The sequence below is a fragment of the Mobula birostris genome, chromosome 8, assembly GCF_030028105.1.
Source record: "Mobula birostris isolate sMobBir1 chromosome 8, sMobBir1.hap1, whole genome shotgun sequence".
Taxonomy (NCBI): Eukaryota; Metazoa; Chordata; class Chondrichthyes; order Myliobatiformes; family Myliobatidae; genus Mobula; species Mobula birostris.
The window spans coordinates 100,627,435-100,648,058 of NC_092377.1; the positions used below are offsets into that span (position 1 = coordinate 100,627,435).

Here is a 20,624-nt window from a genome sequence, read left to right on the forward strand (position 1 = left end):
TCAAATGACACACCAGCCATTTCCACTCTGCACTCTCAGCCCTCATGCGGGACTTCCATCTAAACGTCAGTCACTGGCTCTGCATTTCTATGCAATATCTCACTGCCATCCACTCCATCTGTCCATCATCCCTCCACAGCTGTCAGTAGCAATACATTTCTTATCACCTGTTCCAATGGAACACCCTTCTATTCTCAGGCTCTGCCCCCTGGTCCTAGATCCACCACTATAGGGACAATCCTCTCCACATCAACTCTATCTAGGCCTTTCAATGTCTGATAGTTTCAGTAAGATTCCCAACCCCACCACCTCGCCATTATTCTAAACTCCAGCAAGTACAGGCTCAGAGTCAGCAAACATTCCTCATACATTAACCCTTGTATTCCTGAAACCATTCTCATCTGGACCCATCCTTTCTTAGATATGGGGCCCTAAACTGTTTCTAATACTCCAAATGTGGCCCTGACCAATGCTTTATAAATCCTTGCTTTTATATTCTAGTCCTCTAAAAATTAATGCTAATATGGCATTTGCCTTTCTTCCCATCAACTTACCCTGCAAGTTAAACTTTAGGGAATCGTGCATGGGGACTCCCAAGTCCTTCTGTATCCCCTATTTCTGAATTGGCTCCCTACTTACAAAAAAATCTTCTTTACATCTTCTACCAAAGTGCTTGACCATATACTTCCCGACACTGTATTCCACCTGCCACTTCTTTGCCCATTCTCCCAATCTGTCCAAGTCCTTCTGCAGACTCCCTGCTTCCTCAACACTACCTGCCCCTCCACTTATCTTGGTCTCATCTGCAACATGACATCCATTCACTCATCATTAACATAGAATATGAAGAGTAGCAGACGCAACACCAACTCCCATGGAACACACTGGTGACCGGCAGACAACCAGAAAAGGCTCCTTTTATTCCCATTCTTTGTCTCCTGCCAATCAGCCAAAACTCTATCAATGCTAGTATCTTTCCTGTAATACCATAGGCTCTTAACTTGTTTAGCAGCCTCATGCGCAGCATCTTGTCAAAGGCCTTCTGAAAATCTAATTAAACACCATCCACCGATTTTATTTTGTCTATCCTGCTTGTTATTTCTTCAAAGATTTGTCAGACAAGATTTTCCCTTGAGGAAACCATGCTGACTTCGGCTTACTTTATCATGTGCCTCCAAATACCCTGAAACCTCATCCTTATCAATCGACTCCAACATCACCCCGACCACTGAAGACAGGCTAACTGGCCTTTAATCTCCTTTCTGCTTCTCTCCCTTAAAGAGTGGAGTGGCACTTACAATTTTCAAGTCCTCCAGAACCATTTCAGAAACTAGATTATTGAATTGTCACTAGTGATGCATCCACAATCTCTTCAGTTACCTCTTCCAGAACACTGGAGTATAGTCCATCTGGTCTAAATGACGAATACATCTTCAGACCTGTCAGCTTCCCAAGCACGTTCTCAGTAATGGCAACTGCACTCACTTCTGCCCCCTGGCAGTCTTGAATTTCTAACAAGCTGCTAGTGTCTTTCACAGAGAAGACACCAGCAACATGCCAGAAATTATTTCTTCAGTTTGTCTGCCCGTTTTTTGTTCCCCATTACTTTGCCAGTGCAATATCCATACTTGCCTCTACTTAGACGCTGAAAAGACTTTGTTATCCGCTTTTATATTATTGATTGGCTTGCCGTCATACTTCATCTTTTCCTCTTCTTGTGGCTTTTTAGTTGCCTTCTGTTGGTTTTTAAAAGCTTCCCAATCCTCTACCTTCCCACTAATTTTTGCTATATTTTATGCTCTCTCTTTTGCTGTCAACCTGTCTTTGAACTTCCCTTGTCAGCCACAGTTAAGCCACCCTCCGTTTAAATATACTTCTTCGTTGGGATGTATCTTCCCTGCACCTTCTGAATTTCCCCAGAAACTCCAGCCATTGCTGTTCCGTCATCATCCCTGTAAGTGTCCACATCCAATTTGGCCAGATCCTCGCTCGTGCCTTTATAATTCCCTTTATATATATATATATATAGGCATCCGTTAGTCTTGTGAGACCATGGATTTGCGCCTTGGAAGGTTTCCAGAGCGCAGGCCTGGGCAAGGTTGTATGGAAGACCGGCAGTTGCCCATGCTGCAAATCTCCCCTCTCCACGCCACTGATGTTGTCCAAGGGAAGGGCATTAGGACCCATACAGCTTGGCACCGGTGTCGTCGCAGAGCAATGTGTGGTTAAGTGCCTTGCTCAAGGACACACACGCTGCCTCAACCAAGGCTCGAACTAGCGACCTTCAAATCACTAGACAAACACCTTAACCACTTGGCCACGCACCAACACAATTCCCTTTACTCCTCTGTAAAACTAATACATCCAATTTCAGCTTCTCCTTCTCAAACCACTGGATGAATTCTATCATATTATGATCACTACCATCTGGAAAATACCTTGAGCCAATATTCCTTCTACCATGAGGTACAAGTATAAATCTCTCTACAATGTATTCAATCTACCATTTTTTTGCCCATTCTTCCAACCTATCAAGTCCTTCTCAAGTCCCTTTATTTGCCTCCCCTAGCCACTCTAATTTATTTCATGTTGGGGGGGGGGGTCGGGGCATCAGGGAGGGAGTCTTACCTGATTGCAGACCAGAGCAGAAGACGGAGGCGAAGCTCTGTAGGGAGGAATCCACCTCCTCCATGGTCTGGAGGGACAAGAGGCGAGGGAGGATGGTGACGAGCGACTGCACGAAGATCCGGGCGCTGTGTTGGTCAGCCTCTTGGTTCTTCAGGACCTTCAGGGTGAGGGTAGTGCCATGCAGTGGCCGGCGGGTGGGACAGGCAGGCTCCTCGTCCGCCAGAGAGCCATTGTCGGAGCCGATCTCAGAGACGTCCGATCTGCCGGAGTCCTTCTCGGCTGCGGTGGAGTACTGGTCACAGGAGTCGAAATCTGTGCGGGAGACATCCTGTTCGTCGACGCTGAAGTTGCTCTCGCTGTAGCGGGACCCCGCTGGCTTGACCGTGAGGAGGTTGGGAAAGTCGGTGCCAGCGTGGTTGCTGCCACTGCTGCTGCGGCGGTGCTGGCGGTGGATAGCCCCTGGCTGGGTGCCCAGTGCCCTGCATGACGTCTCAGCCCCCAGCTCGAGGCCGGCGGCGATCTCCCTCCCTGGCTGCTGGCACTCTTCGGGGGTTGTCTGGGCCAGGTTCCCATCCTCTGGGGCGGGGTCGGCATTCTCTGCAGTAATGCTGATGCCAACACTGACTTCAGGGCTGCGCTCAGTGCCAGTGTCCCAGTGAGGCTGCTCAGCAGACAAGAGCCGGCGCTGCCAGCGGAAGTCCGCCTCGCTGACCTCCAGCGACTCCCGGGCCGACTCCCCACCGCCGCCTCCCTTCAGCTCCTCGGCGTGCCGCAGCAGGTAACGCACCTGGTCTTCGCGCAGCCCCCGCCCCTGGCTCAGCTGGTCCAGGCCGGCCAGCAGCGCGCAGACACAGGAGACGGCTGCATGGCAGGCCTCGATCCCACCCTTCGCGCAGGCCTCTGCTGTCCCATCCATGATGCTGTGGGGAGGGAGGCACGTGGTGAGGAGGGTCACTGCTCCCTACAGAGATATCACCAACTCAGGTCAAGGTCAAGGTCAGGGTCACGGCAGGTCAAATCAAGATTGTATCAGGTGAATTCACCAGGTAACGGTCAGATCATCAGATGCGTGAAGTCAACTCAACATCAAGTCACAGATGCTGCCTGACCTGCTGAGTTCCTCATGCATTCTGTGTGTGTTACTTGACCGTTGATCTGGTACACCTACCCTGACAGCTTGACTTGACCTGATAATTTGATCATATCTAACCTGGACTTGGCTTCACTTGACCCAACATTGACCCGATGACCTGAATGTAATTTGATGGCTTGTCTTGACCTCACTCAACGTGACCTCACCTTGGGTTAGCTTGACCCAGTGTCTTGACTATTATTCTGTCTGGTCCCTTCAAATGGCACCCAGACCTGCAGTCATGCCCCTCCCATCCATGTACCTATCCAAATTTCTCTTAAACATTGAAATCAAACCAGTAACCACCATTTCCACTGGCAGATCTTTCGACACTCTAACCATCCTCTGAGCGAAGAGTTCCCTCTCATGTTGCCTTGAACATTTCACCTTTCACCCTTAACCCATGACCTCTGGCTCTGGTCTCGCCCAACCTCAGAGGGAAAAGCCTGCTTGCATTTACCCTGTCTGTACCCCTCAGAATTGGTAATGTCAGGCCCAAAGCAGATTAAATTACTGTCAAGTCAGTCAACTCAAGGTTGGGTCAGGTCAAGACACTGGGTCAAGTCAACTCAAGTTGAAGTCACACCATGATGTCAAATCAGGCAATCAGGTCAAGAGCAAGCTATCAGAACACGGTCAGGCCAAGGTTGGGCCATCAGTTCAAGTGAAGCCAAGTCGAGGTCAGGTCAGATCCAATTATCAGGACAAGTCAAGCTGTCAGATGAGGTACGCCAGGTCAACAGTCAATTAACACACACAATACGCCGGAGGAACTCAGTAAGACAGGCAGCATCTATAAAAATGAACAAATAGGATTTTTCAGGCCAGGATCCTCCGTCAGGAATGAAAAGGAAGAGGGCTAAAGGGCGGAAGATGGAGGAGTACAAACTGGCAGGTGATGTTTCAGGCAGAGGCCCATCATCAGGACTGGAGAGGAAGGGGGTAGATGAGGGTAGGGGAAGGAGATGAGTACAAACTGGCAGGTGATGTTTTAGGCAGAGACCCATCATCGGGACTGGAGAAGAAAGGGGAAGATGAACAGGCAAGTAATGGCATCAGGTTACTGGCAGGTCATCAGGTCAAGTTTATAGTCACTTGCACAAGAATGATGAAGTACAGTTACAATGAAAAAAACATGCAGCAGCGTCATGGGCACGCAGGTAGACAACACACAGAATAGAAATTATACATAAATTATAGGACAGAGGGAGAAAATAACCATTCAAGAACAAAGGAACACTGAGGCAATGCCATGGTCTGTAGTGTTCCCTTGCTGAGGTTGGGCAATTTAGGTGAAGAACTGAATGTCTGAAGGGAGGTAGCTGATATTGAAACAGGCCATGTGGGACTTTAATCATCTGTCTCTCCTCGCTGATGATGGCATCTAAAGTGGATGGTGGGGTTCTCGATGACAGACGCTGCCTTCTTGAGGCAGTGTCTCCTGTAGATGCAGTTAAGGGTGGGGAGGACAGTGCCTGTGATGGGTTGCACTGCACCCACTACTCTCTGCAGCCTCTTGTGTCAGAGCTGTTGTACCAGGCTGTGCACTGACAAAGGAGCTAATGTGTTTAGGGGCCAGGCTAGCAAACAAATCAAATTGCCACGACTCAGGTACTCAAAGGGTCAACCAGAATCTGGGGCAAGTCCTTGTCTCGGAGTTGTAGAGTCACACAGCACGAAAACAGGCTGTTTGGCACAACTCGTCCATGCCAGACAACTTTCTTATCCAAGCTAGTGGTCCAGTTTGCCCACGTTTGGCCTATTCTACCAAAGTGGTAAAGGTGGCACTGGGGAGGCACAGCTGGGCACAGCATACAAAACCACAAACTATTCCATTAATTACTCATTTTCTAGACTAAGACCACTCCAATCCACAGCCTGAAATTACATTGTTTCTAAACCACAAGCATACCAATCTACAGCCTGTTTCCAGACTATGATCACTCCAATCCACAGCCTGTAATTACACTGTTTCTAGACTACGATCACTCCAATCCACAGCCTGTAATTACACTGTTTCTAGACTACGATCACTCCAATCCACTGCCTGTAATTACACTGTTTCTAGACTACGATCACTCCAATCCACAGCCTGTAATTACACTGTTTCTAGACTACGATCACTCCAATCCACAGCCTGTAATTACACTGTTTCTAGACTACGATCACTCCAATCCACAGCCTGTAATTACACTGTTTCCAGACTACGATCACTCCAATCCACAGCCTGTAATTACACTGTTTCCAGACTACGATCACTCCAATCCATTGCCTGTAATTACACTGTTTCAAGACTACGATCACTCCAATCCACAGCCTGTAATTACACTGTTTCTAGACTATGATCACTGCAATCCACTGCCTGTAATTACACTGTTTCTAGACTACGATCACTCCAATCCACAGCCTGTAATTACACTGTTTCTAGACTACGATCACTCCAATCCACAGCCTGTAATTACACTGTTTCTAGACTACGATCACTCCAATCCACAGCCTGTAATTACACTGTTTCTAGACTACGATCACTCCAATCCACAGCCTGTAATTACACTGCTTCCAGACTACGATCACTCCAATCCACAGCCTGTAATTACACTGTTTCTAGACTACGATCACTCCAATCCACAGCCTGTAATTACACTGTTTCTAGACTACGATCACTCCAATCCACAGCCTGTAATTACACTGTTTCTAGACTATGATCACTGCAATCCACTCTCTCTCTCTCTCCCACCCCCCCTCCTCACTCACTGCCGCCAGAGGAAGGTGCCTGGGTTTTTACTGCTCTCTCTCTCTCCCCTGCTCACTCAATGCTGCTGGAGGAAGGTGCCTGTGTTTGACCGGTCCCTCCCCCCCTCTCTCTCTCTCCCTCTCCCCCTCCCCCTCTCCCTCAATGGACTTGGGCAAGGTTTAATAGACACGGTTTGTGGATTGGACTTTGTAGTTCATGTTATGATGTGTTTCTGGTTTCCGGTTGCTTCTTTTTTTATTGCTATTTTGTGAGATTTTGATCGGGACGGAGTGGTTCTGTGGCCTGGAGTCAATGAACGACGCAGTGCTAAATTGAACAGAACTGAACTAGACTGAACATTCCCAGACTGTTTCAATCACTCTGTGGTTTGATGTTTTATATTCTGTGTTTCTCACTTGCTTTTTGCTGTTTGTGCGGTTTGTTCTTTTTCTTTGTGTGTCAAGTGTTTGATGTTTTCTTTGAATGGGTTCGATGGTGTTTCTTTGTTTTATGGCTGTCTGTGGAAAGATGAATCTCAAGGTTTTATACTGTGTACACTCTTTGATAATAAAGGTACTTCAAAACTTTAGTCGGAGTATGAAACACACTGTGTGAGGAGGTGGTGGGGGCAGAGTCTCACAACATCCGCATAGTATCTGGACAAACTCTTGAATCGTAAAAGAATTGAAAGCTACAGACCAAGTGCTGATGAATGCCATCTCTGTCTTCTGCCTAGACCCGTCTACCTGCATCTAGACCATGGCCCGCCATGCTCATCCCATCCATGTACCTATCTAAACGTCATTTAAATGGCACAATTGAACCCATATCTACCACTTCCAGTGGCAGCTCATTCCACAATCTCACCACCCTCCGAGTTTCTCCTCAGATTTCCCTTGAATATTTCACTTTCCACCCTAAACCTACAGTACAGTGCAAAAATCTTAATGTGGTTTTAGATGGTATGTCCTCCACACAGCCCAGATCTTATCATCATTGAGCCTATCTGGGATTACCTGGAAAGATAGAGAAAGCGAGAAATCCAAAGTCTGCAGAAGAACTGCGGCAAGCTCTCCAAGAAGTATGGAACAACCTACCAGTTGATTTTCTTATAAAACTGCACGACAGTATACCTAAGAGAATTGATGTAGTTTTAAAGGTGAAGGGTGGTCACACCAAATATAGATTTGATTTAGTTTTTTACTCTTTACTGCTCTTTATAGTTTTTTTAATATTTAGAAACTTTTCATTTCATTATTTTTGAAAGCATCTTTGTTTTAAAGAATTATTTTCTACACACGCCTAAGACTCTTGCAGAGTTCTGTATGATCTCTAGTTCTTGTCTCATCCATCCAACCTCAGGGGAAAAGCCTGCATGCATCCACCCTATCAATACTCTTCATAATTCCATATACCTCTATAAGATCTTCCCTCGTTCCCCAGCGCACCAAGGGATAAAGTCCTAACCTAAACAGAAGAGATTTTGTAGATGGTGAAAATCCAGAACAACACACACAAAATCCTGATTTAAGGATCTCGAGCCAGAACGTTGACTATATACTTACTTCCATTGATGCTGCCTGACCTGCAAAGTGCTAACCTATTCAACCCTTCCCTATAACTCAGGTCCCTAAGTCCCGGCAACATCCTCGTAAATTTGCTCTGTGCTCCTTCAAACTTATTGAAGGATGTCTTTCTCGTTGGTAGGTAGCAGAAATGTTCACAAATTAGGCCTCACCAACATCTTGTACACCTTCAACACAACATCCCAAGTCTTATATTCGATGACATACATGTCTTCACAGGTGTCAGCATTTTCTAAATAGTTTGGTTCTGTACCGATGAGCCAGGGTTGAGTCCAGGTTAATAAAGCCACTAACACCTTGTGGCCAAGATTAAGTACCACATGCTGCCAGTGGAAGTGGTGCACACAAGTTCAATTCAAGCATTTAAGAGAAATTTTGATGGGAAGAATATGGATTACTATGGTCCAGGTACAGTTTGACGGGACTATGCAGAATTATAGTTCAGCACAGACTAGATGGGGTGAAGGGCCTATGTTGTGGCGATCTATGACTCTATAACAAAAAAACTAACCTTGTTTTCCTTGTGCAGGCGAGACTAAACCTCAAAGGCATAGGTTTAGGGTGGGAAGGGAAAGATTGAGTAGGAAGCTGAGAGGCAAATTTCCCACATAGAACATGGTGACTACATGGAATGAAATGACAGAGGAAGTGGTAGAAGAAGGTAGATTGCAATGTTTAAAAGATGGGTACATGGATAGGAAAGGTTTAGCGGGATATGTAGGCACAATAGACTAGTTCAGGTACACACAAGATTCAAAGGCCTGTTTCTGTGCTGCGTAACACTTATGACTAGGTCAACCTGTTTTCACCAGTAATGATTCTCGAACAAGAGGGCATGGTTACAAGATTGGGGGCAGTCACTTAAATCTGGGTTGTGTACAAACTTCTGCTTGCAGAGCAGTGAATTCCTGCCGAGAATTTATGAGGCTTTGGACAGACCACATTTGCTGTATTATGAGTAATTCTGGGCCCCATATCCAAGAAAAGAATTGGAGAGGGTCCAGATGAAGTTTATGAGAATGATCCCGTGAATGAAAAGGTTAATGAATGAGGAATGTTTGATGGCTCTGGGCCTGGACCCACTTGAAATTAGAAAACTGGGAGGGTGGGGGTGGGCTCTCCTCATTGAAACCTATCAAATATTGAAAGGCCTCGATGAAGTGGGTGTGGAGCTGATGTTTTCAATAGTGGGGCAAATAGAGGACTAAAGGGGACAGCCTCAGAATAGAAGAACGTTCCTTCAGAACACAGATAGGAGGAATTTCTTTAGCCAAAGGGTGGTGAATCTGTGGCATTCATTGTCACAGACAGTTGTGGAGACCCAGCCATTAAGTATATTTAAAGCAGAGGCTGACAGGTACTTAATTAGTAAGAGCCTCAAAGGTTAAGGACAAAAGGCAGAAGTATGAGATCGAGAGGGAAAATAAATCAGCCATGATGGAACAGATTCAATGGGCTGAATGGCCTAATTCTACTCCTATGTCTTATGGTCTTTTCCATGGAATTGTCTCCTCTGGAGGGTTGTGGAGACTGGATCACTGGGAGTTTCTAAGGAGCACACAGATATATTTTTGAAAGACTGGGGGAAGCAAAAGCAATGGGGAGAGGTGAGGAGATGAAGAAGGAAGCAAATGAAAATTTCAAGATCCAAACAGATACACCTTTGTTCAGCAAAGTATAGGAAGGTGGATACTACGATGGAATTCAGAGACAAGACTGGAAGGAGATTTCAGCAGGTGACTCACATCTTGTGAAGATCCAAGTGCGATTTCCTCCTCTGACTGGATCGCCTCCTAGTTTCCCCTTCGTACGTAGTGGGACCAGCGAGATCATACAGGCGCTGGGGGCTACCGAAGATCTGTGCGGGTAGATTCAGAGAGGCGTTAGTGTAGTCAGAGGCACTGCACCATCCCCTGTTGGTCACACAGTCTTTTTGGGATGGAAAAGCCCTGGGCGCAGCTCCCAATTCAGGACAGAGAAGACACACGGACATTACCAGCACTGTTCATGGGGTTTCTGCAGGCAACATGCTCAAGAAATATCTCAGATTCTCTGCAGTCCAAGCAAACTCATCGCCAATCTCTGCATCCTAGGACCCAATGCCTCCCTCTGCAACAGAATCCTTGAATTTCTGATCAACAGCAACACCCCTGCCACGGACATCCTTAACACTGGTGCTCTGCAAGGAAACGTCCTCAGACCCCGACTCTATCCCCTGTACACTCAGACCCTTCCTCTGCTCCCTGTACACTCAGACCCTCAGCCCTCTCCTCTACTCCCTGTACACTCAGACCCTCACTCTACTCCCTGTACACTCAGACCCTCAGCCTCCTCCTCTACTCCCTGTACACTCAGACCCTCACTCTACTCCCTGTACACTCAGACCCTCAGCCTCCTCCTCTACTCTCTGAACACAGTCACTCAGCCCCCCTCCTCCACTCCCTGTACACTGACGACTGCCTGGCTGGATTTTGCTCTAACTCTACCTCAGAGCTGCTCATTGGTTTCAGGAAGGGGGTGTGCTGTCTATGCTCCAGTCTACTTCATTAGCGTTGAGGGTGGGAAAGTAAAGAGCTTCGCATTTTCGGAAGGGAAGATCACAATGGCCTATTCTGGTTTCGTCGCATAGACACCGTGGTCAAGAATGCCTCTGGTGGGGAACCAGGTTTAACGTCAGCAGCATACGTTATGAAGCTTGTAGTCGCAGCAGTGGTACAAACCTCGCGAGGCTCACGAGATTCAACTCGTCCCCGTCGGCCCTCACCAGTTTGTATCAGTGCACCATAGAAAGCATCCTCTCCGGATGCTTCACAACTCAGCGGGGCAACCGCTCTGCCCCTGACTGGGAGAAGCTGCAGCTCAGCACGTCACTGAAACCAACCTCCCCTCCACGGACTCTGTCTGTACTTCTCACTGCCTCGGTAAAGTAGCCAGCAAAATCAAAGACCCCTCCCTCCCCAGGCATTCTCTCTTCTCTCCTCTCCTCTCCCTTCAAGCAGAAGATTTAAAAGTCTGAAAGCACATACCACCAGGCTCAAGGAGAGCCTCGATCCCATCGTTATCCGACTATTGAATGGGTCTCTTGGATGATAAGATGGACTCTTGATCTCACAATCTACCTCATTATGAATCTGCACCTTATTGTCTACCTGCACTGCACTCTCTCTGTGACTATTACACTTTATCCTGCATTCTTTCTCGTTTTCCCTTGTTCTACCTCACTGCACTGTGTAAAGATCTGGTCTGTATGAAAAGCACACAGGACAAGCTTTTCACTGTATCTCAGTACATGTGACAATCATAAACCAATTCCAATAAGGGAAATGAATGGATATAGGGAGAGTGCATTCATTGCATAATACCCTGGCATCCCACCACCCCCTCCACCTTCCCGATACCTCGTTACCTCCTTCATAATCTTGATGGCCTCCACCCGGTGCTGAGGGGGTGGGTAGAGCAGCAGCCGATGGTATAGGGACTGCAGCACCGGCCTCAGTGACTCCAGGCAGCCGACCAGCCGCACCAGCTCCACCGCGATGTAGTATATAGTGCGCGCCACTGGCCCGCTGAGAGCTGGTGCCAGGGACGAGCAGCCAGAGCCTCGGCCGTGGTCGGACACACCAGAGAACGTGGCCTCACTCTCTGTCGAAGAGGCACCATGGGCAGACGAGATGGTCTTGTCGTGGACGGGGTTTCCCAGGATGACAATCAGCACCGGACAAAGCTGCCTCCTGTGATGACAACAGAGCGGGGCAGTCAGGGAACAACCTGGACTTGTCTCCCCCCCCCCCCAGTGCCTGGGAAGTGTCTCCCCGCCCCGCCGGGGCAGTCAGGGAACAACCTGGACTTGTCTCCCCCCCCCCCCCAGTGCCTGGGAAGCGTCTCCCCCCTGCCGGGGCAGTCAGGGAACAACCTGGACTTGTCTCCCCCCCAGTGCCTGGGAAGCGTCTCCCCCCTGCCGGGGCAGTCAGGGAACAACCTGGACTTGTCCAGCGCCTGGGAAGCGTCTCCCCCCCCCGCCGGGGCAGTCAGGGAACAACCTGGACTTGTCCAGCGCCTGGGAAGCGTCTCCCCCCTGCCGGGGCAGTCAGGGAACAACCTGGACTTGTCTCCCCCCCAGTGCCTGGGAAGTGTCTCGCCCCCGCCGAGGCAGTCAGGGAACAACCTGGACTTGTCTGCCCCCCGCCCCCCCAGTGCTTTGCAGGGCTGCATTCAGACTTGAAAGACCAGCTCAGTCAAGGAGAAGCACGAGTTCAGAGGAAACGAGTGGTGGAGGCAGGGCCTCAGAAAACTACAGCACAGTACAGGCCATTTGGCCGACAATGTTCTGCTAACCCTTTCACCTAGTCCAAGATCAATCTAAAACTTCCCTCTCACATAGTCCTCCATTTTTTCCCCACAGGAATGTCGGCAAATTAACCATATATCTGAGGGAATAATTGGGTACCGTACAAGTTTTAAAGACCTTCTTTAAACTGAAGAGAGAAATAAAGAGGCAGGGATGTCCGTGGAGCCACCCAGTGTTGAAACATGACATGCAAACAGAAGGTATAATCCTGACTGGGGGAGTAGAGACATCACAGAACAGCTCAGTACAGGCCATTTGGCCTACAATGTTGTGCTAACCCTTTAACCTATTCTAAGATCAATCTAATCCTTCCCTCCCACATAGCCCTCCATTTTTCTATCATCCATTTGTCAATCTAAGAATGTCTTCGATTCCCAACATATCTGCCTCCACCACTACCTCTGGCAGTGTGCTTCACGCACCCACCACTCCATGTTGATAACATTCCTCTGACATCCCCCATATAACTTCCTCCAGCACGTTAAAATTATGACCCCTCAAATTAGCCATTTCCGCCCTGAAAAAGTCGCTGACTATCCACTCTACCTGTTATTGTCTTATACACTGAGGGGGGAATTCTTGTACCCACAGACTTTGGGAGGAGATTTTCATCTGTCCCTGGAACGTCAGGCCAGTGGGACATGCTGGCATTTATCGCTCATCAGAAACCGGCCGAGACAGACATTGTGCTGGGCTGAATCTCATCGTTGAGGCCAACGAGTCCAGATTTACTGGGGACCTGGAATTACACACAATCCGGGGCAAGTTAGGGCAGCAGGTTTCCCTCTTTGAAGGAGATGTATGGGACAAGTTTCCTTGTACGCAGTGCGTTAAGTGATTTGAATAGGCTGCCGGAGGTACTGAAAAAAGTTGATACAATAGAGGTGTTTAGGAGGCATTTAAGGCCGCCATAGATGGTCCCAAGCCCGGCTGTGAAAGGAAGAGGATTGGGCAAGGGGCTAGCACCCTGATCCAGTAAAAAGCCAGAGCTACAACACCAGCAACAGAAGCCCAGGACAGCGGGCTCTGGCAGGATAGTCAGTGGCCTGTGGCCCAGTAGGGGTAATGGAATTAAGTAAGTAAGAGGCAGACAGACTGGCAGGGAATGGAAAGGTATAGACCATGTGCAGGCAGATAGTCATAGAGCACTACAGCACAGAAACAAGCCTTTTGGCCTATCTAACCCATGCTGAACTGTTGTTCTGCCCAGTCTCATCGACCTACACCTGGACTATAGTCCTCTGTACATCCATCTGCAGCTTAAATTGGCATCATGGTGAGCACCAACATCATGGGCTGAATGGCCTGTTCTGTACTGTACTGTTTCATCCTCACTGGCATAATGGGCCATACAACCTCTTCTAGTGCTACTCACTGAAGGAAACTGTGTCTATGTCTAGGAAGGGACAGGGTTGGGATAGACGATGATGCCTTGCAAAGTTACCTTTAGCTTTAATTATTCAAAAGTTAGACATTTGGGAAGCTTTTGAAAACCAACAGAAAACAACTATCAAAAACCACAAGGAGAGAAAAGATGAAATATGAAGATAAGCTATCTAATAATATCCATGACCACAAGACTTGGGAGCAAAATTAGGACATTTGGTCCATCAAACCTGCTCCACCATTCCAATCATGGCTAATTTATTATCCCTCTCAACCCCATTCTCCTGACTTCTCCTTGTAACCTTTGACACAATGAATAACAAGAACCTGTCAATCACCGCCTTAAATACAACCAATGAACTGGCCTGCACAGGCATCTGGCAAAGAATTCCACAGATTCACCATCATCTGGCTACAGAAATTTTCCTCATCTCTAAATGGATGAGGATGTCCCTCAAATGAATGTCTTTCAATTCTGAAACCATGCCCTCTAGTCATAGACCCCAGCACAATAGGAAACATCCTTTCCACATCCACTCTACCTAGGCCTTTCAACATTCGATAGGTTTCAATGAGATCCCCCCTCATTCTTCTAAACTCCAGTGAGTCCAGGCACAGAGCCATCAAACGCTCTTCACATGTTAACCCTTCCTTTGCTGAGATCATTCTCATGAACCTCTTCATTGCCAGCACAGCTTTTAGATATGAGGCCCAAAACCGCTCATAATACTCCAAATGCTCCTCAAATGATAAGCCTTTTGATCTGGAATAATTTTAATGAACCTCCTCTGAACCCTCTTCAATGTCGGCACATCCTTTCTAAGATAAGGGGCTCAAAACTCTTCATAATACTGCAGCTGCGGTCTGAACAATGCCTTATAAAGCCTAACATTATATCCTTGCTTTTGTATTCTAGTCCTCTCGAAATGAATGCTAACATTGCATTTGCCTTCCATACCACCAACTCAACCTCCAAGTTAACCTCTCAGGAATCTGCAGGACAACTCGCAAGTCTCTTTGCACCTCTGATGTTTTAGTTTCCTCCCCGGTTAGAAAATAATTTATACTTTTATTACTTCTACTGAAATGCATGACAATACACTTCCGTGCCTCCACAATCTCATCTGCTACCTCTTTCAGAACCCTGGGGTAGTCCATCTGGTCTTACTACCTTCAGACTTTTCAGTTTCCCAAGCACCTTCTCCTTAATAATAGCAACGACACTCACTTCTGCCCCCTGACATGCTCGCATTTCTGGCATTCTGCTCATGTCTTCCACAATGCGGGCTTATTAGGGAGAAAGAGAGAGCCTGTGGTATGTCGAATTACCGGGTGAACGAGTAGTCTTTGGGATACTGCAAGTCTGTCTCTTTATTGATGTTTTGCTGCACGCTTGAGTGCTTGGCGGAGAGTGCTGATTTTTTTTGCTTGTGGGGGGGGGAATTGTTGCTTTGCTGCTGCTTACACGTGGGAGGAGGGAGCTGGGGGGCTTTGGGGTTCTAACATTTAACTGTCATTCATTCTTTGGGGAACACCTCTGATTTCGTGGATGGTTGCAAAGGAAAAGAATTTCAGGATGTATATTGTATGCATTTCTGTGACATTAAATGTACCTTTCATTGTCCGCTATTTCTTTGTTCTCCATTACTACCTCTCCAGTGTCAATTTCCAATGGTCCAATACCCACCCTCATCTCTCTTTTACTCTCTATATATCTGAAAAAACTTTTTGAATCCTTTTTATTATTGCCTGCTTATCTTCATATTTAATCTTTTCTCTCATATGGCTCTCTTAGTTGCCTGTTGATTTTCAAAAGCTTCCCAGTCCTCTAACTTCCCACTATTTTTGCTGTATTATTTCCCCTCCCTTTTGCTTTTCTGCTGTCTTTGACTTCCCTTGTCAGCCACGGTTGCCTCATCCTCCCTCTAGGATACAGCTTCCTCTTTGGGAGGTATCTATATGTATCACTGTCATGCCTTTCCACCAGAAACTCCAGCCATTGTTACTCTGCTGTTATCCCTGCTAGTGTCCCCTTGCAACCATCTTTGGCCAGCTCCCCTCTCATGCCTCTGTAATTCCCTTTACTCCACTGTAAACTGAGAAATCAGATTTTAGGTTCTCCTTCTCAAACCACAAGGTGAATTCTATCATATTACGATCATTGCTTTCTAATGGTACCTTCACCTGGCCAACTGGAAAATGACACTGGAGTGACAGTAATGGAGGACAAAGGAATGGCAGAGGAACTTAATAAATATCTTGCATCAGTCTTCATTGTGGAAGACACTAGCAGAACGCCAGAAATGCAAGAGTGTCTGGGGACAGAGGTGAGTGTGGTTGCTATTACTAAGGAGTACTTGGGAAGCTGAAAGGTCTGAAGGTAGATAAGTCACCTGGATCAGATGGACTGTACCCCAGGGTTCTGAAAGAGGTGGCTGAAGAGATTGTGGAAGTAATGATCTTTCAAGAATCAATAGATCCTGACATGGTTCATGAGGAAAATTGGAAATGTCACTCCATTCTCTAAGAAGGGAGGGAAGCAGAAAAAGGAAATTATAGAGACAGCTTCTTTCCACGTTATATGTCAACAATTTAGATCATGGAATTGATGGCTTTGTGACCAAGTTTGCAGATGATACAAAGGTAGGTGGAGGGGCAGGTAGTGTTGAGGAGGCAGAGAGTCTGCAGAAAGACTCAGACAGATAGGGAGAATAGACAAAGTGGCAGATGGAATAACATACATTGGGAAATGCACTTTGGTAGAAGGAATATAAGTGTGAACTGTTTTCTAAATAGAGAAGTCAGAGGAGCAAACAGAGTTGGGATTTCTTGTGCAGGATTCCCTAAAGGTTGAGTCGATGGTAAGGAAGGTAACTGCCACGTTAGTGTTGCTTTTGAGAGGACTAGAATACAAGAGTAAGGATGTACTGTTGAGGCTTTATCAGGCACTTGGGTTATTGCAAACAGTTTTGGGCCCCCAATCTAAGCAAAGATGTGCTGGCATTAAAGAGGGTTCAGCGGAAGCGCACGTGAATGACTCCAGAAATGAAAGGGTTAACATTTGAGGAGTGTTTGATTGTGCTGAAGCTGTACTCGCTGGAGTTTAGAAGAATGAGGGAGGGGTTTCTTTGAAACCTATTGAATATTGAAAGGCCTAGTCAGAGTTGATGTGAAGAGAATATTTCCTTTAGTGGCTGAGTCTAGGATTAGAGGGCATCGCCTTAGGATAGAGGGATGACCATTTAGAACAGAGATGGGAAGGAATTTCTTTATCCAGATGGTGGTGAATCCATGGAATTCACTGCCACAGGCAGCTGTGAAGGACAAGTCATTGAGTATATTTAAAGCAGAGGTTGATAATTTCTTGGTTAATTAGGGTGTTAAAAGTCACGGGGAGAAAGCAGGACAATGGGCTAGAGAGGGATAGTGCATCAGCCATGATGAAAGGCAAAACAGACTCAATGGGCCGAATGGCTTAGTTCTGCTGATATATCCTACAGTCTCAATATGAGTTTTACTTGCCACATGTACATCGAAACATACAGTGGAATGTGTTGTTTGCATCAACGACCAACTCAATCTGATGGCGCTGGGGGAAGCCCGTTGGGGTCACAATGCCTCCGAAGCTAATGTAGCACGCGCACAGCTTCTTAAACCTAACCCGTATGTCATTGGAATGTGGGAGGAAACTGGAGCACCTGGAGGAAACCCACGCAGTTACGGGGAGAACGTACAAACTCCTAAGAGACAGCGGCGGGAACTGGACCCTGAACAGTGATCGCTGGTGCTATAAAGCAACTGCGCTCACCACGAGGCTGCCATGCCAACCCCGTCAAATGACTTACCACCTCCTCAGTTACATAACGGAGAGGGTCCAACACAAGGCCCCTCAGGAACAGGAGGCAAAGGGACAGCAGAAGGGACTGAAACAGAGAGGTTACGAATACACCAGTGGCCATACTCACCACAGCAGGTCGGTGAAACCCTTATGGCAATGCATGAGAGGGGAGGAGCTGCTGAGCATGGAGAGAATACACTCCAGGTACAGGAGCTGCAGATGCTGACTGTCACTGCAAAGCAGAGAGAGAGAGAGAGGTAAGAATGAGCTCCAAGCCTGGCCTCAAATCCTCAGTAGCGCTTTATTAGGTACACCAAATCACGTGGGAGAAACTCCATGCATAAAAGCATGCAGACATGGTCAAGTGGTTCAGTGCGGTTCAAAACAAACATCAGAATGGGGAAGAAATGTGACCTACGCACACAAACTGCTGGGGGAGCTCAGCAGGCCAGGCAGCATCAATGGAAAAGAGTCAACAGTCGGTGTTTCAGGTGAGAAAAGGTGAGAAATCAGAGTAAGAAGATGAGGGGAGGGGAGGAAGAAGTACAAGGTGGTAGGTAAGAGGTGAAACGGGGGGGAGGGTGAAGAAAAGAGTTGGGAAGTCAACTGGTGAAAGAGATAAAAGGGCTAGAGAAGGGGGAATCTGATAGGAGAGGACAGAAGGCCAGTGAAGAAAGGGAAGGGAGAGGTGATGGTCAGTAAAGGAGATAAGAGGAGAGGAGGAAATGAAAACAATGGTGAACTGAGGGGGGCAATTACCAGAAGTTCAAGAAATCAATGTCCATGCCATCAGGTTGGAGGCTACCCAGACGGAATATAAGGTGTTGTTCCTCCAACCTGTGTAGCCTCATCAAGGCAGTAGAGGAAGCCATGGAATGTTGGAATGGGAATGGGAAGTGGAATTAAAATGGGTGGCCACCGATATACAGGAGGCCTCACCTGGAGCACCAGGTACAATAGATGACCCCAACAGACTCACAGGTAAAGTGTCACCTCACCTGGAAGGTCTTTGGGGCTCTGAATGTCGGTGAGACTCGAGGTAGATTGGGAGACTGCTTCGCTAAGCACCTATTATTGGTTGTTTGTCAGTCTTTGTTTAGCTGTTCTTTTTATTGATTTTATTGTATTTCTTGTTCTACTGTGAACGCCTGCAAGAACTGAAAAATTGCCAATGCTGGAATCACACAAGAACCAGAAAACATTGCAAAAGCCAAGTTGATGGAGGAGCTCAGGTCAAAGCTCCTGATGAAGGGTTTCTGCCCAAAATGTTGACTGTGCATTTCCCTCTGTAGATGCCATCTGACACACTGAGTTTGTTTCTACAGATCAGAAATACTAACTGTTTCTCTTTCCTGACCTGCTCAGTTTTAACTGCAATATCAAAGTATGTATTATGTGTCACTATATACTACCATCAAACCCATTTTCTTGCAAGCATTTACCAGAAAATAAAGAAATCCAATCGAATTGATGAAAAAACTATACATAAACAGAGACTGACAAAAAACCAATGAGCAAAAGTGGACAAATCGGGCAAGTAATAATACAAAAAGTAGATAAATAATATTGTGATCACGAGTTGTTGAGTCCTTGAAAGGGAGTCCACAGGCAGGTATATAGAAAGATAGATACTTTATTGATCCTGAAGGAAATAACAGTGTCAGTTCAATGTTGGAGTGATAAAGTTATCTGCACTGGTTCAGAAGCCTCATGGCTGTAGGGCAATAACTGTTCCTGAATCTGGTGGTGTGGGACCTAAAGCTCCTGTAAGTCCTGCCTGATGGTGGTAGAGCATGACTTGGATGATGGGGGTCCTTGATGGTGGAAATCCTTGGGATAGCCCAAAATCCAAGATGAGATACTTAACTTGGTCTGGCTCATTATAGCATTGTGCGGCACTGTTTCCAGCCGGGCTGGATACAGCTTGCCAAACTCCTCATGGCTTTTGCCTTGCCCAGTACTTTCCCTGTGCAGCATTACACTGTAGAACCCGCCTGCTTTACAGAGCAGCAAAAATTCAAAAACTGCAGATTCTGGAATCACACTGGAAGCATAATGTGTTGCAAAAAATAAACCACTGGAGCAGAATTAGGCCATCCACGACAGTCCTGACAACGGGTCTCGGCCCAATATGTCGACTGTCCACAGATGCTGCCCAACCCGTTCAGTTCCTCCGGCAGATTGTTTATTGTTCTAGATTCCAACATCTGCAGCCTCCTATACTTCCAATCAGAATCTGTTTTTAACGGGCACTGTACGTATACTAGATGCATACTGAAGATATGATGCTGCTCAGGCAGAGTACTGGGCCAGGCAAAAGCCATGAGGAGTCTAGAGAACTGTACCACAGCACCAGCCCACTTGGAGGTGGTACTGTCTAACGCTATAATGAGCCAGACCAGGTAAAAGGCCTCAGGGCCATCTCAAAATATCTAAAATTGAAATTAAAACTGAGTAGGTCAGGAAAGAGAAACAGAGTTAATATCTTAGGCAATGCACACACAAAATGTTGGAGGAACTCAGCAGGTCAGGGAGCATCTGTGGAGGGAAATTGACAGCCTACGTTTTGGGTCAAAAGCCTTCATCAGGACTGGATAGAAAGATCTAAAGCGACAAACAAAATTGCCAGAGAAACCCCATGGAGGGAAATGAACGGTTGACAGTTTCAGTCCAATCGAGGAGTTCCCAACCTTTTTTATGACATGGACCAATTAAACAAGGGGTCCATGAACCCCAGGTCCAGATGTAAAAGGCTCAACCAAAAACATAACTGAATTTCCTTCCACAGATGCTGTCTGACCTGTTGGGTTCTTCCAGCTGTTTGTACATTACACTGGATTCCAGCATTTGTGGTCCCTTGGTCATAAATTCAGGTATGTGACAGTCAGAGCTGAGTCAAGGCCTCAGAGGGACTGATTAAAAACCCATCCAGGCTGGACACATGATCCTGAGAAAATGTCTCTCCTCGCGAT

At 46.9% G+C, this 20,624-nt stretch overlaps 1 protein-coding gene across 2 annotated transcripts in view; it reads right to left on the bottom strand.

The window, feature by feature from the left end:
* The window catches only part of arfgef3 (ARFGEF family member 3), a 158,046-nt gene that overhangs the window by 81,964 nt on the left and 55,458 nt on the right, over nt 1-20,624 (bottom strand). The window contains exons 9-12 of one of the 2 annotated variants that reach the window (XM_072265803.1): nt 17,780-17,884; nt 11,487-11,811; nt 9,826-9,938; nt 2,629-3,548 (exon numbers count right to left, since the gene is read on the bottom strand). In XM_072265803.1, the coding sequence (XP_072121904.1) occupies nt 2,629-3,548; nt 9,826-9,938; nt 11,487-11,811; nt 17,780-17,884 (1,463 nt within the window). The remainder of the gene's footprint in view (nt 1-2,628; nt 3,549-9,825; nt 9,939-11,486; nt 11,812-17,779; nt 17,885-20,624) is intronic. The other variant, XM_072265804.1, reaches the window with a different exon arrangement.